This window comes from Asterias amurensis, chromosome 2 (assembly GCF_032118995.1).
Source record: "Asterias amurensis chromosome 2, ASM3211899v1".
NCBI lineage: Eukaryota > Metazoa > Echinodermata > Asteroidea > Forcipulatida > Asteriidae > Asterias > Asterias amurensis.
In genome coordinates, this window is record NC_092649.1 from 9,913,752 (window position 1) to 9,939,711 (window position 25,960).

A 25,960-nucleotide genomic window follows, 5' to 3' on the forward strand; every position below is an offset into this window, starting at 1 on the left:
GTACATCATTTCCATCAATGATGCTCAGATAGCTCCGTCGCTGCAAGCTCGGAACTTAGGGATAATTTTCGATTCATCTATGACACTTTAGCCACAGATCAACAACATCGTCCATCTGTCATCATACAACATAAGGATTATTGGTAAGATTCACAAGTACTTAGACAAAAGTGCCACTGAAAAGGTCGTTCATGCATTTGTTACTTGTGTTTTGTTTGTTTTTGGTTTTTACTGCGCCTTGTACAAAAGGTAGAACATTGAGCAGGAGAACTTTCTTTGGACATTTATTATAATCAGACAATCAACCTACTAATAAAAAGCGAGGAAACTGCCCATGGTTGCTATGGCGAAAAAGTACCCAAAAAAGAGAGAAATCAAGTGATTTGCCAATGTGCATAGGCGAAACTTCATAATAGACAGTTAAAAAAAACTTAGAACCAAGATTAAAACAAAGTAAAAACATAACCAAGATTATAACTTAGTTTTGAACAAAACTAACACTAAATAAAACACAGTACAAACAAAACCAACACAGTAGAGTTCTTTTTAAAAAAATAACCCTCAGGTTAAAACAAAAAGAAACTCACTGAAAAATTTACATGTACGTAAGTTATCTGTCATTTATTTTACAGAAAGTTGTGGGTAACTAAAAAATCAGTATGAACATTCACTTGTAACATGTTAAAACCCTTTTTGCTGATGGAAGCTGAATTTGAAAATACTTTGTTAAAAAGACTATTGGAGTTTAAAGAGAAAGTTGTGCTTCTCTATTTTGGCCAGGTTGCTGTTAGAGGGGTCTACATGTACGAGATTGGTCGCTTCTGTTTTCAAGTAAGCTTGGGCGATATCGATTTATTTCATTCACGATGTATCATTGACAATATATCGCGATATTCGATATAATCGCGATTAATTAAATTTGCCATCATCAGTCTTCAAACTCCCAGTGAAAGTGGTAGAAGAGACAGTCATTATAGCATTAGAGAGGTGTTCTTATGACCTATTCTTCTGGTTTTACTCCAAACCTATGGGGTGCAAGATGTCTCAGCTAAGAAATACATGGCAATATTGCGATACTTAATTGATATTGCGATATATCGCGATATATCGACATTTCGATTAAAACCAAATCAATCCGATATCGCAATCGTTTCCAAATTAGTATCGTGATATTCGATAATATCCGAATATCGCCCAAGCTTATTTTCAAGCAGGGCTATGTTCTTCATGTAGTGTACCTTACGGGGGAACAGGCACTAAAACTAGTGGCAGGGGAGCAACTCCTTTAATAAGAATGGGTAGTATCTATTTTTTGGTTAGATTTCAGAAAGCGTTTATGGTGCTCGAAATGGAAAATCTAAAAATCAAATGTCTAAAAATTGCATTTTAAAATTATAATTTTTTCCCCGCCACAAATACCTTGAAATTTTTGTCCCCAGTGACGTTTTCTCCTTAGTACTCTCTTCATGTATCTCTTGGAATTGTAACTCGTTGAAGGACGGACGGTTGATCCAAATACTGTGTCGTTTTCGAGGATGGACAATATCCGTGTCTGGAGGCTCCTCGTAGGCTGCCATAGCTACTGCTCAGATTACGCTGCAGTAGACAAAAGTCGATTAGAATTTGCATTCCATATTTTAAAGGACAGTTTCCTAAAAGATTAGTTTGTTAGTGAATTTGTTTATTCTTATTTTAAAACAGAAAAAGCCATAGCAACGAGAAATTGATCACTCGATGACCGTAACAAAAAAAATGGGTAAATATGTTTTAATTAGAATTTTCTGATGTTTAGATGTCTAGTTGGTTCTGTCTAGTCCTTGGTCTTTTTGCTGTCCCTTTTTGTTTGTCTTCTGTCCATAGTTTTCTTGATTACTGCCCTTTTGGCATTTTAGTTTAATTCTGTTGGTTGCTTTTTCTATGATTTTTCTTTTTGTATTTGCATGTTTTTTGTTGCAGTGAATAATAATAATATAAAAAGAAAGAAAAAAAAGTGAACTACTTATATAGGATTCGAGGCATTGCATGGTGAGGTATCAATCTATATTTGGTTTGCGGTAACACCATGTGTCGTATCTACTTGCCAAGTAGATTATGTTCTTTTGGAGAACTTGTCTCGCTTAGTGCTAAAAAAATCTACTCTGCAGTGGTAGAGAAGTCTTCCGAATTCTGGAAAGAAATCTACTCTGCAGTGGTAGAGAAGTCTCCCGAATTCTGGAAAAAAAATCTACTCTGCAGTGGTAGAGAAGTCTCCCGAATTCAGGAAAAAAACTACTCTGCAGTGGTAGAGAAGTTTCCCAAATTCTGGAAAAAAATCTACTCTGCAGTGGTAGAGAAGTCTCCCGAATTCTGAAAAAGAAATCTACCGGTACTCCTGCAGTGGTAGAGAAGTCTCCCGAATTCAGGAAAAAAATCTACTCTGCAGTGGTAGGAAGTCTCCTGAATTCTGAAAAAAAATCTACTCTGTAGTGGTAGAGAAGTCTCCCGAATTCAGGAAACAAACTATTCTGCAGTGGTAGAGAAGTCTCCCAAATTCTGAAAAAAACTACTCTGCAGTGGTAGAGAAGTCTCCCGAATTCTGAACAAAATCTACTCTGCAGTGGTAGAGAAGTCTCCTGAATTCTGAAAAAAAATCTACTCTGCAGTGGTAGAGAAGTCTCCCGAATTCTGAAAAAATATCTACTCTGCATTGGTAGAGAAGTCTCCAGAATTCTGAAAAGAAATCTACTCTGCAGTGGTAGAGAAGTCTCCCGAATTCTGATAAAAAAATCTACTCTGCAGTGGTAGAGAAGTCTCCCGAATTCAGGCAAAAAACTACTCTGCAGTTGTAGAGAAGTCTCCCGAATTCTGGAAAAAAATCTACTCTGCAGTGGTAGAGAAGTCTCCCGAATTCTGGAAAAATCTTCCCAACGGGTACTAGAATTATGACAAGTTCTCAATAGAATGTTTTCTACCCAGCAAGTAGATACACACACATGGTGTTACTGCAAACCAAAAAGGCTATACAATAAATTAGTTAATAGATGTTAAATTTGCATCGTGATAAAGAGTATTATGTCCTGGACAATCTCCTACCTTTCGTCCAGATAGTACAATGTAGTTAAAAAGCTATCAAAACTTTAAGACAATTTTCTTTGCCAAATTTCCCACAGATATTTCAAATAACAAGCAGACTTTAAATTGTACAGCTGTGTGGTTTTGGACCTGGCATGTAGGTAACCAAATCAATACACTGACACAGAACAAACAATGAATTATTCAAAAGAAAATTTTACCATACAGATTAAGCATTACACTAAATGTAAATGAGTATTGTTTGAAGCTTTGCATGGTATGGAGACATTAGAAGAAACTATAAATAACTAGTAAACTTGCGGGTACAACCATGTGTAAATCTCTTAGGGCGAGTGTTGGCTCTGAAAAGAGCCAGTTGGGTTTAGACGCTTCGAACAGATACTCAGGGTTGCAGTCTGGATGCGATAATAACCCGAGCCTGAAGCGAGGAGAAGTATCAGCATCCAGACTGCAACCCTGAAGAAGAGCAGAGTATACTGTTTGAAATGTTGAGACCCACCTGGCTCTTTTCAGAGCCAACACTCACCCTCAGAGATTTACACATACGGTTTGCACCCGCAAGTTTACTATTTATTTAAAGTTGCTTCTTTAGCCCTTTTCAAAGGGCCAAAATGTAGCCAGGGTCCCTCGCTACAAAATTTACAACCGGGATTGTTTATTACTTATCATCCTGTGTGACTGTCCCACTGCAAAGTTAAAAAACTAACAACCCTTGTGTGATGTGAGAGTGATTTGACGCATTGGTAATCCTGATCACCTTGATGGGACAAGTTAGCACCCACAATAGCATATGCTGTTCCTTAGATGTAGCCCACATCCCTGGTCAAAACTTCCGCTAGCGTAAGATCTTGTCATAGGCCTGGACCTCTGACAAAATGAAGCAATGCTGGACAACATTTGACAAGGGACCCTGGACACTAAATGATTGTCGTTTCACAACAGGTGCATTTTGTACAATCTTACAACCATGCTAGAGTTTAGCAAAGGACCCTTGCTAAATTGCTCTCGTGTGAAAGGGGCTTTAAATGTAAATGATTAGAATTAAACACAACAGACATGTCCATTAAAAAAGATGTGTCTATTTTAAAAGGAAGCGTGTTAGGGCACATCCGTTGACACAGATGACACAGATAATACTCACCAGGGAGTGAGTATTATCTGAAATCTACTCTATGTATAGATCAATGACACCTTGGATGTTGGATCAAATAGTCTAAAAAACCCATTTGGGGCTTGCATGTGCGGTACCTTGATCTGCTATGGTGTATTTCATCCCTCCCCCATAGAAAAATCTAGTATGACCCTAGCTGAAACCATGCTGAAACCACTCAAAAAGTGTTTCATATATATGCTAAACATATTGAGTTTATTAATTTGTTGTTTTATTCGAAAGTTTTATTATTTAAATCATTTTCAAGTTTACATACTTGCCAACTTTTGCTCAAATTTTTACTGCAATTTTAGAGTGTTTAATGTAAAGTAGGCCTATATAAATGTGTACTTTTTATGAGCTAGGTCTGGGAGGGTACCTTTTTTTCATGACAGTTTTTTTTTACTTTTGCCCTTCCCTGGCCGGCCTGTGCTTGTTTTATTTTTATTGTTTTGTTTTGTCTGAAAAATAAAATAAACAAATTACAAAAACGGGCTGAAGAGGTGCCCTCATTTATCTGTCAATTTTTGATTGAAATTTGATGGTTACTAAAAAATTCATACCACTTAATTTTTTTTTCTCTAGTTCACAATTATTGTGGTATTTTGTAAAGCATGTGTGCATGGTGTGAGCATGGTAATACCTCCATGGTGTGAGTAAGTCCACTTGCGCAACTTTTATGGCGTCAATAAACGTGGCCAAATTGGACTTACGCAGTTAATAATAATCATAAAATAATAATTACAATATGTATAGAGGGCTAAATACGGATGTTTCTTAGCGCTATAACCAGATTGACAAAACAGATGGGTTGTAAGTTGAGATTTGAAAGTGTCAAATTTGTGAAAAATTACTTCTTTCTCGAAAACTATGGCACTTCAGAGGGAGCCGTTTCTCACAATGTTTTATACCATCAATTTCTCCCCATTACTCATCCCCAAGAAAGGTTTTATGCTAATCATTATTTTGAGTAATAACCAATAGTGTCCACTGCCTTTAAAGCTTCAAATTTCTCTAAAAATACTCAATAAATAATTTCTTTGCATTAAAGATGGACATCATTAAGTGACATTACACAAACTCATTCATTGCATTGGCATGGTCTAACTATTTTCTGTAGTATATTGTTATGATTGTGTGTCATTATTTTGTGTATTGCATGTATGCAAAGAAGTTTTCCTCCTTGGATGAACCAATAACAGATGAATTGAATTGAATTGAAGTAAAGATCTTTTCTGCTTTTTAAAATCAAATCTAACCACAAGACACTTGTTCATACTGGTTAGGCAAAGTAAACAAAAAACACCAGTTGATCCTCCAGGTTTTTCCAAAAAGAGAAAGATGAGGGCCTTTTGTTTCTTCAAAGGGGGCTGCCAAGGATTTGTACTCAAACTGTGGCCACCAATTATTCAGTTTGAAGTCAGCACTTACTTTATATTTTAAGTTCTTAAAAATTTAGTAAGTTTATTTAAAACAAATAAAATAATGTGTCTTAAAAAAAAAAGTAATTTCACCAAAAAGGTTTAAAAAAAGGATGCGGCCTCAAAAAAGAATGAGGGAGGGGACGATCAACTGGTATTATTTGGCCTTATACAGCAGTTTTAGGCATACATGGATCCTCCACAATGACTATGTGAATTTCAGATTCAGACCAGTCTAGTAATCCACTATGTATACACTGCATGTGTTTACTGAACAGTTTAGTTTGTAAACCAAATATGAAGGCTAAAGCCTTTGCTGATTCTGTACCCCTCCCTGCTCAACAACTGAGGTGGTGCATAGAGCAATTGCTCCACAGGTGGTGCAAATCACCAACATCTACATAGAAAGAGAAGACACAGCGTTTTCAAACCCTTAGCAAGCCTGCCACGTGTAACAAAATGCAGTAGGTTTGGTAAAGGTTTGGTTTGTGGAAGTGTCGTGGCCGAGCGGTTAAGAGCACCGAATTCAAACTCTGGTGTTTCTGATCAGCAGAGAGTGGGTTCGAATCCCCAGCCGTGACACTGTGTCCTTGAGCAAGACACTTAACCATTGCTTCGTCCTTCGGATGGGATGTAAAGCCGTTGGTCCCATGTGTTGTGTAACGCATGTAAAAGAACCCAGTGCACTTATTGAAAAGAGAAGGGGTTCGCCCCGGTGTTCCTGGTTGTGGCTGCTTAATGCGCCGTAGCACCTTGTAAACCCTTATAAGGTTCTAAATAATTGGGTCTCAGAATTCATCACTGCATAACCTATCTTTCTGAAAGTTTGTTTATACTCAGCGCCTTGAGTACCTTGTTTGGTAGATACGTGTGCTATATAAGACTTCGATATTATTATTATTAAAGGTCAAAACGTATACTCTAGGCCCCTCTTGCATTACATGTCTGTCCACAGCAAACTTCAGTGCATCCTCAGTGCATTTAGCAACTGCTGTCATCCTCAAATTTCTAGTGCCTACCCCCCCCCCCATCTGTTGCCCTGGTCTTGGCATTGATGCTCCATAAACTTGAATACTTTCCAATGGAAGCCCACCTTTCAAAATGGAAATGCCATTGACCTCTCAAAGATGAAATTCCCGGGGAGAGCCCTAGGTTTGATGACCTTATGGTACTGCTGCCTAATTGTTATTACAACACATTCTGCAACAGATAACACAACAGTCACAGTGTGATTATACCCATGCAATGGTTGTAGGTGGGTAACACATGTTAATTGCCACTGACTCACACAAACATACCTACTGGGAATCAAGGATGAATGTGCCTTCCCGTAGCTACACCCCGCTTAAAGCCATTGGACCCTTTCGGTAAACAGTGTTGTCCAAGGCCCACACTTTGGGTACCACAACTTCTAATATCAAATGACAAACCTGTGAAAATTTAGGCTCAATCGGTCATCGGAGTCGGGAGAAAACAACGGAAAAACCCACCCTTGTTTCCGCACGTTTCACCGTGTCATGACATGTGTTTCAAATAAATCCGCAATTCTCGTTAACGAGAATTCATATTGTTTTGCTGTTTTCTCAAAAAGTGAAGCATTTCATGGAATAATATTTCAAGAGAAGTCTTTCACCATTGCCTTCTGTAAACCCTGCAAGTTATTTGTAAATCTGTGAACTTTTTAATTTTTTTCTGAACCGAAAGGGTCCAATGGCTTTAAAGGCAGTTGACACTATTGGTAATTACTCAAAATTATTATTTCCGTAAAACCTTATTTGATTACAAGTATAATGGGGAGAGGTTGATAGTATAAAACATTGTGAGAAACAGCTCCCTCTGAAGAGTCAAAGTTTTTGAGACAGAAGTTTTTTTTCCACGAATTTGATTTTTAAACCTCAGATTTAGAATTTGAGGTCTTGAAATCAAGCATCGGAAAGTACACAAATTTGTGTGACCATGGTGCAACAAGGGTGATCTTTTTCTTTCATTAATATCTCGCAACTTTGATGGCCAATTGAGCTCAAATTTTCAGGTTTGATATTTTATGCCTGTTGTGAAATACACCAACTGTGAAGACTAGTCTTTGACAATTACCAATACTGTCCAGTGTCTTTAACAATTACCGACTTGATTTTAAGACTAGTATAAAGCCCTTTTTTTAGCAATCATGAGCCAATTTCAAAGACTGGCTGGGGAAACACAAGAACTTTTTGAGGTTTTTCGACCCCATCACCTAAACCCGTGTGTATTTCACAGTTGCTACAATTTTCCTGTGAAAAAAAAACCCACAAAAACACTCCGTGATTGTCTGTGCTCTGCTCCCAAAAAGGGCCTTAAATAATGAGGGTACTATGCATGCTGCACGTCTTATGGTTTAAAATTTGCAGTGGTTTGTGCACTAAAAACAAGACAAGAATAACAATCTGGTAAGATCCAGCATAACTGGGGCGCTGTATAATATAGTGGGTTGATTTACTGTGGGTCCGCCTGACGCTTATTTTTTGTATTTTATTCTGTATTATAATATGAATGTTTATATGCAATGTTTTACTAAACTTTTACTACCTCTTTAACTGTTGTGTATTTTTAAAACCATATTGCTTATTTTTGCTCATATTTTTTATCCTGTATTTTAATGTTTTTCTTGGCTGTACAGTGTTAAATTAAAGCATTTTATAAAATTATGCATTTATTTTAAGTTTAAAGTTAAGTTAAGTTAAGTTTAAGTTAAGTTTGTATTCCTTTTTTCGAATCTGGTCAAAACAATTGCTTATGAAAAACTGGCGGTCAGATTTAGACATATTTTTCCCATGTTGATGATGAAAATCACTTGTATTTTGTAAAGCTACATGTAAAAAAAAAAACACCTGATCATGTTTCATTCCGCAGTTGGTCCACAATTGATTAATATTTGACAGGCAGAAGTTTAACTCGGAGGTTAGGGTCCTTTAGTTGCGATAACATAACCCTCCTACCGACGGCGGGCCTCCGGCTGCGCCGTCGGCAGGAGGGTTACGTAATCGCAACTAAGGGTCCTTGCTCTAGCGCCACAACCACACTGTCCCTGTACTGTGTGGCAGTGTGGGCAGAATCAAAACAAAATCATGCAACATTCAAAACTAATTCAACAGGTTACAGGGACATTCAATTAAAATTCTCAAAGACCACTTTGGCACTTCTCCCATGGAGGTAGCTCCATGCTTCTCCGAAGTGCTAAATAAAAGAACAGAAGAACTATTTCAGTTCCGATAGCGGACGAAACCGAAATAGATCTAGGAGTATTTGACACTTATTTTGTTAATGATTGCAATTGCATTGGGGTTACATAATAAAAGGAACTGACTTGCTTGACACTCACCAAAACTTGAAGAAGAAATTTCTCCCAGCACGGGCGAGTTTCACACAGGCTGCTTGTAGTTGCACATCTGCATCCACCGCTGTTGTTTTATACCTCTGCTGGGCGGTACCACCCACTCATATATCACACATTATAAACAACATAACCACGTGTGCTCTTTAATAAACAGTTATAAACACCGGTGCTGCACACATGTTGCTCATGCTGCAGAGATTACGATGCTTGAGTGATCTTGCACCCAGGCCCATTGTTCGTCTTTTTATTCACGCTGTCTAGACGAATGCGGCTATCTGACTAATTTGCTACTAGACTGGTGCACCAACTGGAACTGTGTGTGAGTAATGTGATGTGGTATAGGTTCCATGCAGTTGTAGTGATGTGGTGATGTGTGCATACGACGCAAATCAACTGGTGGAACTTCCTATTTTTGTATTTAGATTATCAACGATCCGAGGCAAGACTCTTCAAACTCCATTTGCCAGTTCAAGTTTTGGTAAATTTGTTAAATTTAAACATTAATTTCGAATATTTTAAAGGAACAGTTGAGTCAACCATAGAGGAAGGACAACTTTGTTAGATACTAATTAACGACTAAATGCCATTGTGATCCACACTCTCTATTTATTTAATGATTTTTTTTGTTTGTAGCACCCACACAATTTATTTCATTCATAGTTTAAGTTGTTTTTTTAGGATTGTTTTATCATGGAGGAACCGTGTATAAAGTTATTAATAGCATTGGGAGACATGATTCAAATATTTAAGCTTATTATTATAACAACTAGCTTGTATGGAGGACATTCTCCCCACCAAAAAGAACTGTTGTGGAAATGGTGGCGCTGTCAATGATTTTTATAAAATTATAATAATATTTCACCCATGTATAAATTTATAATAACTTTACAAATTGTAATCCCAACAACCTTGATCAAAAATGATGTATCATTAATGTTGGCTTGTTTTTACTTATTTTTCGCCAATGTTAGTGTGGTATTTAATCAAACGTTAATGTCTTAATGAATTATAATATTATGAGGATCCCAACAAATATCTCGCATTCATCTGCCATGTCGAGATTAGTTGCGATAACATAACCCCCCTCCCTCCGGCTTTGCAGTCGAGAGGAGGGTTACGTTATAGCAACTATGTCGAGATATCCTCCACATCAGGAGGATCACAATTACAGCCATGTTCAAGATCAAGCGGTCCATTGTTTTTCTTCAGATGTTCCACTAACAATCTCAAATTGCACAAATTTCCTGATACTAGAAGCAGCAGTTGGACATGGATGCTATGATGGATGAAGACTTCCAGTATGATAGTTTAGAGGATATTCCTGAGGACGTCTTATATCAGATGATGCAGCAGTATCAAGATGAGTACGGAGGAGATTTCAACTTTGGGGATTCACAGCCGCCTCCCTTCTCATATGCAGGGCATCTTGAGAACTGCTTCTTACCAACATTGACTCAAGGAGTTCAGATCATCACGCCCTTGGTGCTTGTGTGTTTGACAATGAGAACCGTTTCATTTACAGGTAATAACTACTTGTAGATTTTCATATGTGGAAGTGTTGTGGCTGAGCGGTTAAGAGCACAGAATTCAAACTCTGGTGTTTCTGATCAGCAGAGTGTGTGTTCGAATCCCAGTGTGCTTATCGAAAAGAGAAGTGGTTCGCCCCGATGTTCCTGGGGCCGATTTGCCGAAATTCATCGCAACACAAATTTTCAGTATCACCATAGTGATTTGTATTGTGACATCACACTTTACTAAGCAACTACGATTGATTTGCAGTTACGATCAATTTTAGATCTTTGTGAAATCGGCCCCTGGTCCGATTGGCAGCAAATTGCGTCACAGCACCTTGTAAAACATTACATGAATTAGGTCTCATAATTCAAACGTAGTCCCAAATCTTGCAAGAAATACTGTATGTTACAGCCCCAGGAGCGTCACTAAGTGACGGACATGTGCGCTATATAAGAAGCCAGTATCATTGTTATTATATTTGAGAGGGTAAGGCCATTTTCATTTTGCGAAGGGCGATTTCACTGGAAAGTCTCAAAGTCTATAGGAATTATTTGAAGGGGAATCAAGGCCAACACCGATGCCTATGTGTCGACCTCTGTAATAACCAATAGATGTGTAGGCCTAATTCCTGGCCTGTCTTTGGTTTTAAATTTGAACTAATTGCAGGTGTATGTTCCTGAAATTTAATCTGCTGAAATTTATTGACATTGTAAGGTGTCGTAGCCGAGTGGTTAAGAGCGGCAAACTCAAACTCTGGTGTTTCTGTTCAGCAGAGTGTGGGTTCGAGTCTACGTCATGGCACTTGTGTCAATGAGCAAGACACTTAACTAAAATTGCTTCACTTCACCCAGGGGTAAATGGGTACCTGTGAGGGCAGAGACGGTTCTTGTGATTGATTTAGCTTAGTGCGCTACACATTTGGCAGTATGAGCTGTATACTCCCCAGGGAGCTGAGATGGTTTAAGGAGTGATTTAAGGCCTCGTGACCAGGGGCACTAATAATTGAAGTGCCTTGAGACGTCCTTTAAGTGTATAAAGCAATATAAAAAACCATTATTATTGTTATTAATATAATTGACAGGTTTACCTGCAACCATCTACCATCTACTGTCCATGACTGCCGGCCTGACTGCCCTGTCTTACTTCTTTGAGAATCTGATCATCCAGATTGTTGCTCTTAGTCTTCTTGGTTATTTCTTGCTACAAGTAGCGCAGACACTCGGTGCCATTAGTAAAGGAGCTTTCACCTCCGTCGTTTTTGTGTCTCTGCTGGTTGCTTGGTAAGTGTTGTCTTTAAAAGATTCAGGTACTTTTTCAAAATGGCCACAGATTTACATTGAACTCGAATGGTTTGAAGATAATGATAGCAGAAAGCTTCCCTTCAAATATTACTTACTGAGGTGCTGTAGTGTTTGAGAAATGATTAAAATAAGTCACAAAATAATTTTTTAGCATGTTAAAACGTATTAACCAGACATACCATAACTGGTCAATACATTTTTAGATGCTTAAACTACGACAAAAATTATTTTTGTAACATTGTTTTACTCATTTTTCAAAAACTACAGCACCTCAGTAATGTTTTAAGGGAAGCTTTCTACTATCATTATCTTCAAACTGTGTAAGTTTAATGTAAACCTGTGGACATTGTGTTTTTTTATTAGGAAAAAGTACATAGACCCTTTAAAGGATCATTGCAGAAAAGGTTTTTGTTAACAAAACAGTTCCTGGCAGTGTAAGAACTAAATGTAATCCACCTTCATAAACTGACAAACCTGTAGAAGTTTGAAATCAATCGGCCATTTGGGTCACAAGAAAAGATCTGGGTCACGAGAACAAAAGTGAAAAACGATTACACTTTTTGCATGACATCGATTAAACAAATTTCTCATCAAATCCTACAACGTTTCAGACAGAAATATTTTAATGGATGTTTTCTACTATCATTGACATTAGTTTTATGTAAGTTTGTGATCTTAGTTCCCATTCACTCTTATGAGGCACCCTCGATCCAATAAGGCATTTCACTGGACCAGAATTGGTTCTATTTTTAAAAGCTCTCTTAAAGGTACTGAACACTATTGGTAATTGTCAAAGACCAGTCTTCTCACTTGGTGTATTTCAAACCTGTGAAAATATTGAGCTCAATTGGTCGTCAAAATTGCAAGATAATAATGGAAGAAAAAACCACCTTGTTGTCACACGAAGTTGTGTGCTTTCACGCGCTTGATTTCGAGACCTCAAAATCTAATTCTGAGGTCTCAAAATCAAATTCGTTGAAAATTATGTTATTTCAGAGGGAGCCATTTATCACAATGTTTTTATACAATCAATAGCTCCCCATTTCTCGTTACCAAGTTAGGTTAATGATTATTTCGAGTAATTACCAGTGCCTTAAAATAGATCATATTATCTGTGATGCGATATCAAACAACACAAGGCCAGATGGTCACTTAAGGTGAAGCGAAAAAAATACAAAAAATTTAAGGGAAGCTAGAAGATGTCTATCTACATTTCTCGTGAACTCTTGAACTGCAATATTTCATCAGATAGTAGAAAACAAGATAAAGATAGGGAGTTCTAAAGTGCAATAGTGTAGGAGGAAAGAAAGATAGCAGGCTGTCTTGCAGTCCTGTGCCCAATTTCACAGTGCTGCTTAAACACAAAATGCAGCTAAGCACAAATTAATTGTGCTTACTAGAATAGGTTTGCCAGCCAAAATACCATGTCACTTGTACAACATACGACTGGTGTCCTGCTCATTTTTGCTTAGCAGAAAATTGTTAAGCAATTTTTCCTGCTTGAACAGCTTTATGAGATTGGGCCCTGGTCTTTAAAACAGATACAGTGAAGGGTTGAGAAGATCATGGCAATATGTGTGCCATGAGTAAGACAAATTCTAATGAACCGGTGATCTGAGATTTTGTATTTAAACCAATTTTATTTGTATTTTTATGGCTCAACGTTTCCCCAAAGAACCGTTATTTGTATGGATATTGTGGTAGTGCATTTATACGAACCTATAAGCTAAAGTAGTAGTCCCGCCAATTTTCTATATCTTTCGCCCGGGTATTAGAACTGAGAAGTCCCCCAACATCCGATAAATCTGCTCTGGTGGTAGTAGAATAAAGAAAGACAGTTCTCTAAGAGAATAAACTCTACCTGGCAAGTAGACACACACCATGGTGTTACCACAAACCAAATATAGAAAAATTGTAAAAAAAAAAAATATGTTTAGCCATAGAAAAAGACTCTGCTCAGGTTAAAACGCCAGTCCATTAACTGGATATATGTACATAAAAACAACTTGATTAAGAATGTTAGAACAGGAGCTCAAATATTAAAATTTGTGGACATTCGTTTTTTCATCAGGGAGTTGACTATTGCAGATCCAGTTGAGTGGAACAGAATAAGAGGTAAGCATAAACTATTTTTAACTTTTTCCCCAAATAAAGACAGTTGCAAAAAAAGGTCCAAGACTGAAGAGGATTTTTTGATTCAGCAGTTGAAGTGACTTGTATCCTGCTTAGTATTAAGCAGAATTGTTTAAAAGCAATATTTTCTGCTTAAAGGCAGTGGACACTATTGGTAATTACTCAAAATAATTATTGGCACAAAACCTTTCTTGGTAAAGAGTAATGGGGAGAGGTTGATAGGATAAAACATTGTGGGAAACGGCTCCCTCTGAAGTGACGTAGTTTTCGAGAAAGAAGTAATTTTCAATGAATTTGATTTCGAGACCTCAAGTTTAGAATTTGAGGTCTCGAAATCAACCGTATAAAAGCACACAACTTCGCGTGACAAGGGTGTTTGTTTACTTCATTCATATCTCGCAACTTCGACGACCATTTGAGCTCAAATTTTCACAGGTTTGTTCTTTTATGCATATGTTTAGATACACCAAGTGAGAAGACTGGTCTTTGACAATTACCAATACTAGTGTCCACTGTCTTTAAATGCACTGGACACCTTTGGTAATTCTCAAAGACCAGTACCTACATGTAACCTAATACTTGGTATATCCCAACATATGCATACAATTAAAAATACTCAAAGTTGCAAGAGAATAATGAAAGAAAAACACCCGTGCTGCACAAATTTGTCTGCTGATGCCTTATAAAAGGCTTCAGGCCTAAAGTCTTTTAATATATGAGTTAGGAATTACCTCTTTCTCAAAAACTACCATACTTCAGAGGGAGCCGTTTCTCACAATGTTTCATACTATCAACAGCTTTCCATTGCTCATTACCAAATATTTTTATGCTAGCAATTATTTTGAGTAACTACCAATAGTTGACCGTGCCTTTAAGCATCTCCATGCACGAGGAGACTGTTATTCTGTTATTCATACAATCTTACCCAAGATTTTATAAGGAGAGCCTTAACATTGAAGGACTATTTTCCTGATATGAGATTTGATATGTTTTGATCCTCCTAGGAGCGCAGATGATCTTGGTGATGAAGATTATCTCCTTGGCCTTTGACCTTGATCAAGGGGTCGTTTCTGAGTTGCCAGACTTCATGGCGTACCTAGGCTACACCTTTAACATCGGAACTGTTATATTCGGGCCCTGGATTAGCTACTCTAGTTATACAAGTCTGCTTCAACCTGGTGATATTGTGAGTAGCATATTCCAAGCATCTATGCCCTTGTCTTAAAGACACTGGACACTATTGGTCATTGTCAAAGACCAGTCTTCTCACTTGGTGTATCTCAACATATGCATAAAATAACAAACCTGTGAAAATTTGAACTCAATTGGTCGTCGAAGTTGCAAGATAATAATGAAAGAAGAAAAAAAATTAAGAGCTATTATAAGAACTAGTTATTATTATCATTTTTTCCTCTGAGTCACTTCAACAAAACCAAACCCAGGCAACAAGGAAAAATAGTTGGGCTTTTTTTTTTTATGTTAAAAATAAAGTAATCATGACTGTCATGGTGTAATGTAGGAGACAAGACAGAGGATGAAATATACTAGGGTGTTGTGGCCGAAAGGATGAGAGCACCGAATTCAAACTCTGGTGTTTTTGTTCAGCAGAGTGTGGGTTTGAATCCCAGTCATGACACTTGTGTCCCTGAGCAAGACACTTCACTATAATTGATTCTCTCCACCCATGGGTAAATAGGTACTTGTGAGGGCAGAGATGGTTCTTGTGATTGATTTAGCCGATTAGCGCATTTGTTGCACAAGGCTGTATACTCCCCCAGGGAGCTGAGATGGTAATAAGGAATTATTTCAGGCCCAGTGACCAGGGGTAATAATGGTGGAGTGCCATGAGCGTCACTGCATGATGGACCTGAGCGCGATATAAGAAGCCATTATTGTTATTATTATTATAAATTCTGGTTGCTATGTTTCTACGTAGGATATACGATGGATTCTAACATCGCTATTCAAGTACATCCAATCACTACTGTGTCTCTTGATATCAACGTGTGTTGCCTCAATTTTGTTTATTGACTCCGACCAAAAGTGAGTAACAATAAAATAGTGATATTTTCTCATTGACCTTTGTGTTATATAAGGGAACAATTTGGGTGTGGGCTCGAATCTTGGTCATGACACTTGTGTCCTTGATTAAGAGACTTCACCATAATTTCTGGTGCTTTAACTTTTATTTTTAGTAGCTATTTTTGTAATTGACTGAGCATTTCAAGTTTAGCCACTAGTATTTAATAAACCATTAATGATAAAGATAGTCATACAATTTTGAATGATTGTTTCTCAACAGATGGCTCGATGCGTACAAAGATGCTATGGGATTCCGATTCAGTCATTACTTTGTTAGTTTCGTGTCTGAGTGTACTGCAATATCATCTGGTCTTGGCACCCCACAGGAAGGGGGGAATAAACACTGGTGAGCAAGCAAACCCACATCCCCTGGCTTTATTTAGTAAGGTGTTTGAGCTTCTCTGCAGTATAACTTGAGATTGAAATTGACAATTGAACTTCAAATAATGTAGACGCACGGTTTTCATGACTCATGCTGCCTCATTAGGTATTGAACATGTTAAATAAGAATCCTAACTCCTGAACCACACATTACAATCTATACATAATTGGGAAGGACAAACACTGCACATAGTGTGACCTTATTTAACCTTGACTTCGGTTCAAACTCATCATTTAAAAACTCATTTGAAATTGAAAACTCATCAGACAATTGAACCTCAAATAATGAAGACTCACGTTTTTTATGACTCATGACGCTTCATCAGGTATTGAATAAGAATCATAAATCCTGAACCACACATTACAATCTATACACAATTGGGAAGGCCTTTAAACACTGAACAAACACTGCACATAGTGAGACCTTATTTAACCTTGACTTCCGGTTCAAACTCTGATTTAGTAGACCTAAAGTCTAACTGCCCTATATATAGCTCATAGTATATTAGACTTCAAAGGCACAAACTGTTGAAAAAAGTTGTAACTGTTCAGAGTTTGCATGGAGTGAGTATGACGACTAGTTAGCCCTGGCGGCCTCACACTTTCGTTTTGTACTACAGTGACGTCCTGGACATCAGGGTACATTTCTGGGGCGGACAATTTTCACAGCTTCATAACTCAAATCTTACCTGCAAGAAAGTACCAATTTCAACAGATTCATATTCAATGGCAGCATATGTTTTTCTGCGGTGGGTTTTGATCGTCATATATTCTTCACAAACCCGTCATTTTCATGAAAAAATGCAGCTCCCAACGTTAAGGAATTCCAATTTTTGTTCGTACTCTCACAGTCTGCCGTGTGTACGCAAGACGCACGACGCGCAAATTTTGAATTGTGTTGTTAACGCTGTGCAGTCAAGATACGGTGACCAAGAATTCATGCGTCTAAGCTTGCATCATGCGTCTTGCACGCGAATGTATACGCGTACGCACGACAACAGACAATACTGTGAGAAAACGATCGAAACGGGAATTTTTTAGCGTTGGAAGCTGCATTATTTCACGAAAATGACGGATTTGTGAGGAAAATATGAGGACCAAAACCCACCGCAGAAAGATGTATGCCGCCATGGAATGTGAATCTGTTGAAATTACTGGCCTGTTGCAAGTAAGATTTAAGTTATGAAGCTGTGAAATTTTTCCGCCCCAGAAACGGGCCTCAATAGTTAGGACTCTGTTCCTGTGTACAGAGAAAGAGTTCTATATAGGGCTAGACGACTAGTTATAAACAAGATCCAGACAAAGTTTTGGCCATTATGAAAAGTGTATATTGAAAGTTTGAGAAATTCATATCTCAAGAGCTACTTATCATATCATCACAATTTTAATAATAAAAAGAAAATAATAATAATAATAATAATAATAATACTAACAATAATAAGGACAATTTCAATTGCGCATGCATCCACCTAATAAGGTGCTCAAAGCGCATGAAAAGAAGAAAACATCAACAAATCAACAGAAGGAAGAGGGAACATCGGGAAAACAAATTGAAACAAATGAAATTTCAATTTGTCTTTAAAATTCCCAAAGTCCTGGGGATTTCAACCTTCATTGTGCTCTGTTGTACTCTTTGTTTTATTACTTTGGTTCTGTTTCTTTCACCCTAAGGGAATTGAGTGTTGCAAGACCCTGGCATATTGAGTTACCCCGCTCTCTGGTTCAAGTTGTCACCAATTGGAATCTACCGATGCACATGTGGCTGAAAACATGTGAGTCAAGTGCCAGTTTAGTTTTATTTATAAATTTTCTTTTTTTAATGCTGATCTAAACCACGTCGTAGATTGGGAACAAGCTCAAACCATAGCTCCAGAGAAACATTGCAACATTGATACACCCATAGTATTAGAGAAACCATTGAGCCCAAGAAAATAACTATTTCATTATCGGCAGTATTTGGCACTCAATCCTATCACCCTACTCTTCTCATTATAATTATAACAATTATTGTTTTTATATAGTGCCTTTACACTCGAAGGGCATCTCAAAGCCCTTCCAACATTATTACCCCTGGTCACTGGGCCTTAATTCATTCCTTAAACCATCTCAGCTCCCTTGGGAGTATACAGCCTGTGCAACATTAATTATGCGCTACTCGGCTAAATCAATCACAAGAACCATCTCTGCCCTCACAGGTACCCAATACCCCTGGGTGGAGAGAAGCAATTAGAGTTAAGTGTCTTGCTCAGGGACACTAGTGTCACGACCGGGATTCAAACCCACACTCTGCTGAACAGGAGCACCAGAGCTTGAGGTTTGAATCCCGGTCGTGACACTTGTAAGTGTCACGACCGGGATTCAAACCCACACTCTGCTGAACAGAAGCACCAGAGCTTGAGGTTTGAATCCCAGTCGTGACACTTGTAAGTGTCACGACCGGGATTCAAACCCACACTCTGCTGAACAGAAGCACCAGAGCTTGAGGTTTGAATCCCAGTCGTGACACTTGTAAGTGTCACGACCGGGATTCAAACCCACACTCTACTGAACAGGAACACCAGAGCTTGAGTTCGGTGCTCTTATCCGCTCGGCCACGACACCCCATATGAGATATATCCCACAGTCTACCCCTCCAGTAAACAAATCTGCACAGCAAAGTAAATACACAAATGTAATTTGTGTTTCAAAAAAGTCAATTGATGAAATGGAATTAAGAATGATGTATTATTCGTAACACTCCAATCCAGCATCTAACAGATTTCACTTTTTTCTTTGAGCAGATGTATTTAAGACGAGTCGTAAGTTTGGTAACTTTGCGGCCGTGCTGCTGACCTACGCTGCTAGCTCCCTACTGCATGTAAGATTCCTACTCATTTTAGTTCAGTTTTATTCAAACTCACATTTATCTCCATACTTCATGAACATTTCTTGACTCTACTAAAAGGCAGTGGACAAATTTGGTAATTACTCAAAAATATTAGCATAATAAATTACTTGGTAGCGAGCAATGCAGAGCTGTTGATAGTATAAAAACGTGAGAAATGACCTCTTTGAAGTAGCGTAGTGTTTGAGAAAAATTTAATTTCTCACTAAATTATTTTAATCTGAGAAACACTTCAGGCCTGAAGCTTTTCTCAGGCATCTGAAAGCACGAAAATTTGTGCAACAAGGGTGTTTTTTTCTTTCATTATTTTCTTGCAACATCGATGACCAATTGACTACAAATTTTCACAGGGTTTTATTTTATGCACATGTTGGGATACAGACAGTGATGACACTGGTGCTTTTCTGAGAAGTATTGGTTTCAAAATCAGAATTAATTAATATCTAAATGGGTTTATATCTCCTTGATGAGCTTTTCATTTGTCTTCTTTTTTTCAGGGACTGAATTTCCAGTTAGCTAGTGTGCTCCTATCATTGGGATTGTATTCTTACATTGAGCATGGTGAGTTAAGGCAAAGTCACGCTGCAGCGATAACGAAAACAATAACGATTACGTCGCAAAGAGAAAGCATTCTATTGGTTGAATTGCTCCACGCAGAATCTGCCCACGCCAATCAAGAGCTAGCATTTTTAACGTTCTCATTTTCGTTCTCATTATCGAGGCCTATGTGCCCGGGCCTTCAACATTATCTTATTACATAAAATGACAATGATCAAAAGTAACTTGATTTTTGCCACAGCGTTAAAGCTTGATTTATTCACAAGCACAAAACTGTGAAATGTTCCCCTCGCAAACTTCAGCTGTGACAAAAGTGATGATAAAATTGCTCATTGCAAACTTTCAGCCACTGTAAGACCAATCCTTATTAGTCACTTTATTAGTCACAGATAGAGGGCGTTACTGTAAGCTACGATCCCACCAGCAGTTGTTTTGTGTGTGGTCTGGTGGGGTGATCTGGAAGTTTTTCAACAGCACCTGCTATCGTTTGATAGTCGTGTGCGCGGCGAAGTGGGTTGAGATCACGATAGTTGAGTGATAGTGAATAGCAATGTCTTGCACCTAGTTAAGCTACAAGGCAGTGTACAGTGCCAAGTATAATGCATTTTGTTGTTTACTCAACAAAATGTAAAAAGATATGTCTAGAAAGAAGAACTATAAATCCCAGTTGCTAAAATTAATTGATAGTTGTGAGTTATTCATTCTTAAAGCCATTATACACTTTCGGAACAGAAAAACAAAAAAAAGTTCACAGATTTACAAATAACTTACAGGGTTTACAGAAGGTAATGATAAAAGACTTCTCTTGAAATATTATTCCATGAAATGCTTTACTTTTTGAGAAAACATTAAAACAATTATCAGTTCTCGACATCGAGAATTATGGATTTATAGTAAACACATGTCATGACACGGCGAAACGTGCTGAAAGAAGGGTGGGTTTTCCCGTTATTTTCTCCCGACTCCGATGACCGATTGAGCCTAAATTTTCACAGGTTTGTTATTTTATATTTAAGTTGTGATACATGAAGTGTGGGCCTTGGACAATACTGTTTACCGAAAGTGTCCACTGGCTTTAAGTTATTTTGTACTTTGTCTTCAGTTTTTTGTCAGAAGTTAGCAAACAATTTTTCCCTTAAAAAATTTGATAGTTCTGAGTTATTCATTCTAAAGTTATATTTTTCCTTTTTCAGTTTTTCGTCAGAGGTTAGCGATTACATTCAACGCTTGTATTCTTGCCAGGAAGTGTAAACCTGACTGCCAGCATTTACATAAAAGTGTAAGGATTAATTTCAGAGTTTGTTTTTTCTTTTTAAATGGAAGAGTCAAATTTAATTGTCACTATTTAGTTTTCAATGCGAGATCACTGGTCTAAAAAATAAAAAGTTGGAATTTGCATTTTTTTTATAGAGTTCAATGGGAAAAAATTGATGTTACTCTTGAAGAACAGAGTTATTGGCCTACTGGGATAAGGACAAATTGTGAAAACTTCATGGAACGACGATCCCTTGTCAAGAATATGATGTATAATTTGACATGTCTGGCATCAAGGATGTAACTGGATTCTACAAACAAAAAATATCTCGTTATTTGTGGATTGATTTCAGTATCTTTTGTTAAATTTGTTTGTCTCAGAACACACCTCTAGTTGCTCTGACCAATTTAGGATTCAGTCTGCTGGCAATATTTCATCTGGCGTACCTTGGTGTCATGTTCAACTCGGATTCAGAACTTGAAGAACAGGTGAGTACAAATTTGTGAAGTAATTTCTGCAATTTTAGAGTAAATAAATACCTTAAGTAACGTCCTGTTTTACGGCAATTATGATTGCAGGTGATGCTAATAGTTGTGTCTCTCATCACTTTCTAGTGAGTGAGGCATAGTCCAATAACCATTATCTCCTTTCTTTTCTTTTTGTTTTTTTTTTATCGTGGGATGGTCTGTTGAAATAAGCACTTGGCTATCCCTATGGGATAGTATGCTTGTTTTTCATGGGGTACTCCTTGAAAAAAAAATAAAAAAATGTAAGGGTCAACAAAATAAGGACAACGATTCACAAAACGAATGCCTCAGTTAATACCAGTTGTCGTGCCTGTGTTTTTATTTTTTACTTATAAAAATAACTTGCGTTCTTTCACGTCAAAATCTGATGTAGTAAGTTGTATATGTTTTCAGTAGTTGTCAATGACTTGGTTTAATTCAATTTTGACAATATTTTATTTGTTCAGTCAGCAGTATTTGTATGCTCTGGTTTTTTTTCAGTGACTTTTATTGTACAGTAATATGTGAGTGCTTTTTCCCCCTAGGGTTATGGTATGGAACACACCTTGAGCAAATGGTCCAACCTAAACTACGCCAGTCACTACGCAGCAGCCGGTACATACGTCTTTTATTGGCTTATCAAATAATGCCAATTCGAGAAGTTGAGATTGACATTTCAGAGGGTTGGTGCTCGATCGCGAATGCTGTGGCCAGAGATGCGCTTGATACCTGCATGGGTGGATTCTAGGGACTGGAATTTTATCTTTGATACTTCCATTGGAAAATCTTATAGTCAATTGGAAACTTTTAAAGGGCACCAAGGCCATTACCAGGGCAACATAGACCAGGGCAACATGGGCGTGACACGCGAGCTTGCACCTTTGCTTATAAGACAGTTTCTTCATTCCTATTGGTCGAGAGCAATGTCTGAAACAGTTGTGCCACATCACGCGATACGCGGGACGCGCACAGCATTCCCTTATAAGGAGTTGTTTACCCGAGGGGGGCAGAGGACCTTACCATTTCATAGCTGGAGGGGTGTTGTGTTGAAAGAAATCATTGAACAATTATAATTTTTGCGTTTACTTTACTTTTTGACGAAAAAGTGTTGATGTTTTTTTATCAAAAAGGTATTTATGAATGGGAGTCAAAGTGTGTTGGATCAGTTTTCAACTAGTTGTTTAAACCCGCCGAGGCCTGGTTCTTGATAATTTACCTCGACTTCGTCCCGGTAAAATTATCAAGAACCAGGCCTCGTTGGGATAAAACCTCTAGTTGAAAACCTCTTCCACCACACATTGATTCCCTTAATCTTATTCTGTTAGCAGACATTCGTCTTAGTAAAAAAACAAATTAAAAAAAAATATATTATTGAGTACAAGGGCTGAACTACATGTACCGCTAATATACACTTTAGGCTATTTAAATACAGATTTTGCTAAGGATAACAAAATCAGAAAACAGACAAGAGACGGGAGAATATCATGCCTGTAGTTAGCTTAATTTTGTTGTGCTGAGCTGCTATTCATGCTCAAGCTGAAACTGGGCCAGAAAAAAAAAGGATTTTGTAACAAACTTATTTTTTGATGATTAACAGATTATGCTTAACACTCATTCCAGCATTACAGTATTCTGTTCGGAACATTTTGCTATGATCAAATCAAAAATATTCAAAATGCATGTAAGTATTTGTCATCTACAACAATGTATAATGCTGAATTCGTCATTCATAGATCAATTTGTTTTTATTTTGCATTATATATTATACAATATCAACTCCGGTGAGATCCAACTAATATAATAGTGAAAACACACCCATCGTACTGAAGTGGATCAAAATAGACTCTCATTTGAAAAAAAAAGACAACTTCAATTTTGTCCACGTACTTCAATTTTGTCCACGTACTTCAATTTTGTCCACGTTCTTCATAGACCCTTTTCGACACCATGGCTTGGGTTAGTAAATGTGTTTAACCTCCTGTTAAATAACAGATGGAGCTCAAGCTGGGACACAGGACCCAAGATTGGGCCTGGGCCCCAGTTGTGGTTTCCCAAAAGGGTCATAGATGTTCCCTGTCAACAAATTGTGTATATTATTTGCATTAATTTGTTTTCCGGTGGATGTATTTCTTTCCACTTTGAATTTTTGTTTCATTTGAAAAACATACTTTTTATATCTTCAAAATTTATCTAATACCCAGTATATTCAGATCAAACAGGGTTTTACTTTTCAACATTTGGCTTAATGGTGCAATAAAATGGGCATGGTCAGCATTCAGCAACATTGTAATTTTGTTAACATTGATATTTGTACAACACATCAATGAAAAGATGCATTCTTGTGATTGATTTAAAAATAGAGGAGGGACTACAGTTTTTTTTGAGAGGTTGATTTGCCAAAACATATCTGTGTAAAACATTGATGTTAATGACGACAATTTGTAATAATGTTTGTAGTCAAGATTTGTATGCCAATTGTGTTGTATTCCAAAACTTAAAAATGGCAAAACGAGGTTTACTTTAAATTAATTTGGTTTATGTTTCAGTTTGTAGTTATTCTTGAGTCATCAAGTGCCTTAAACATCCCTCCTGTGCTTAAGCATTGGATATAATAGTTGTATATTTTTCTAGACTATTTTGTAAGTTATTAAATGCCATCGCTACTAAGCTTAGAAAAACCCTTTGGAGAACTTTTTTTCCCATTATATTTTCTTACAAGCTCAGTGAAATAAAACGTTTCAAAGAAAAGCTAACATGTATCTGTGTCCAGTTCTTGGTTTTGTTATTGAAAAATAGAACAAGCAATTTGTAAAAAGCTTGGACCTCAGAACAAAGATAACAATATTTTGTCTTACATGTTGCAGAGAAGCTGTATAGACCGATCCAGTAGGCTCCGCCCACGACGCACGTGTGAGTAAGAGCACACGGGGCTCTCCAATGCCTTTCTGAACAACTTTGCCGTGCGCGCCAAGATACACGCACGCATGTCGGACCTTATTTGTCGGACCTTCGTTGCGTTGTGATTGGTCAATACGCAATGGGCGGAGCTTAATGGATCGGTCTGGGAAGGATGCTGCTACAATGTGTTTGAGCCGCCCTCTATAGGCATGCCCCTTTGAAAGCCAGCCACATCAACCGATTAATAACCACCGAGCACAGCCAAGCAGAGGGCCCGAGGAAAGAAACCCTCACAGCATAGGAAAGAACAACACACAACTCTAATCACTATGGCCTAAGCCAGGTATCGCACCAGAACCAGATTGGTGCGAGGCGAGCGCTTTACGCACAAGTCATACATGCTACCCTCTGGGTCTGGACCTACACAAGGTTTTCACAGAGTAGATTTTCTCATTTTTCGTTATTTTTCTTTCTTTCTTTAAAGTGGAACATGTAGTCTCAAAGGGATGTAGATTGTGTCGGAGATTGCAAGAGCATCTCAAACACGGAAAAAGATTTCTAATGGAAATGGTATTTGTTGTTTGTTTGAATGATCTTCCCATCAAGGGAACTCGGCAAACTCCCACAAAGGGATATAAACACCAAGCTGGCAACAGTCAATCTCTCTCTCATACAAACATTGGTTTAACATTGGTTTAACATCTATGATTATGAATTACACAAATCAAGAAATTGTGCTTCAGTAACTAGACCACAAGATTTATTCTAGTCATTGTGAAATCGTATTGGTTTAAACGATTTAGAGGAATATCAATGGCGAGTGTGTAAAAGCAATTATTAATAATATTTCTTACTATATATTTTTGGTAATGAAACAAAGGATGCCTCGTAAGTGGAATCAATCACTGTAGCTCGCAAGCCTAAAGAAACCTGTTAAACAAGGGTGCTTTCTACCTGAACCATAAACACTGGGGTTAACCCATAGTCTTATGCCCAGGCTGTATACTCCCCAAGGAGCTGAACAAGACTAAAAAAGATACATTACTGGCCTAATGAATCATATAACCAGGGTAGTAAATAGAGCGCATTTTTTATTGTGAAATGCACTATATGAGATTTTAGTTATATGGATTCTTTAAAGACACCGGACACTATTACTCAAAGTAATTATTAGCATAAAACCTTTCTTGGTGACGGGTAATGGGGAGAGGTTGATCAGGTATAAAACACAGTGAGAAACGGCTCCCTCTGAAGTGCCATAGTTTTTGAGAAAGAGGTAATTTTCTACGAATTTGATTTTGAGACCTCAGGTTTAGAACTTGAGGTCTCGAAATCAACCATCTAAAACGAACACAACTTCGTGTGACAATGGTGTTTTATTTCTTTCATTATTATCTCGCAAGTTCGATGACCGATTGAGCTCATTTTTTT

The 25,960-nt window shown here is 37.6% G+C and overlaps 2 protein-coding genes across 4 annotated transcripts in view; one reads left to right on the forward strand and one right to left on the reverse strand.

Annotated features, from left to right (window-relative positions):
* LOC139954415 (prestin-like) overlaps positions 1 to 9,122 on the reverse strand; it is a 57,168-nt gene extending 48,046 nt beyond the window's left edge. The window contains exons 1-2 of the mRNA XM_071954208.1: positions 9,002 to 9,122; positions 1,420 to 1,596 (exon numbers count right to left, since the gene is read on the reverse strand). Coding sequence (XP_071810309.1) covers positions 1,420 to 1,577 — 158 coding nt within the window. The 5' untranslated portion in view covers positions 1,578 to 1,596; positions 9,002 to 9,122. The remainder of the gene's footprint in view (positions 1 to 1,419; positions 1,597 to 9,001) is intronic.
* Positions 49 to 24,384, forward strand: LOC139954414 (protein-serine O-palmitoleoyltransferase porcupine-like). Of its 3 annotated transcripts, XM_071954207.1 has the most exons (14): positions 49 to 143; positions 1,702 to 1,756; positions 10,271 to 10,538; positions 11,613 to 11,811; positions 13,904 to 13,947; positions 14,970 to 15,151; positions 15,902 to 16,008; positions 16,268 to 16,393; positions 18,100 to 18,200; positions 19,209 to 19,285; positions 19,810 to 19,873; positions 21,064 to 21,149; positions 21,506 to 21,613; positions 22,177 to 24,384. In XM_071954207.1, exons 3-14 carry the CDS (start codon positions 10,286 to 10,288, stop codon positions 22,276 to 22,278), a joined length of 1,449 nt encoding a protein of 482 aa, XP_071810308.1. In that variant the 5' UTR covers positions 49 to 143; positions 1,702 to 1,756; positions 10,271 to 10,285; the 3' UTR covers positions 22,279 to 24,384. The 3 variants fall into 3 exon arrangements, with proteins under 3 accessions (XP_071810308.1, XP_071810305.1, XP_071810307.1); XM_071954204.1 differs by lacking the exons at positions 49 to 143; positions 1,702 to 1,756 and adding an exon at positions 9,375 to 9,494; XM_071954206.1 differs by lacking the exons at positions 49 to 143; positions 1,702 to 1,756 and adding an exon at positions 9,406 to 9,478.
* Positions 24,385 to 25,960: the final 1,576 nt, after the last annotated feature.

What these genes read in the sequence shown, in the direction of transcription:
- LOC139954414 (XM_071954207.1), top strand. Translation starts at nt 10,286, where the DNA reads ATGGATGCTATGATGGATGAAGACTTCCAGTATGATAGTTTAGAGGAT. An exon ending in GAAGGGGGGAATAAACACTG is followed by an intron (nt 16,394 to 18,099) that starts GTGAGCAAGCAA and finishes TTTCACCCTAAG; the next exon opens with GGAATTGAGTGTTGCAAGAC. An exon ending in GCACATGTGGCTGAAAACAT is followed by an intron (nt 18,201 to 19,208) that starts GTGAGTCAAGTG and finishes TTCTTTGAGCAG; the next exon opens with ATGTATTTAAGACGAGTCGT.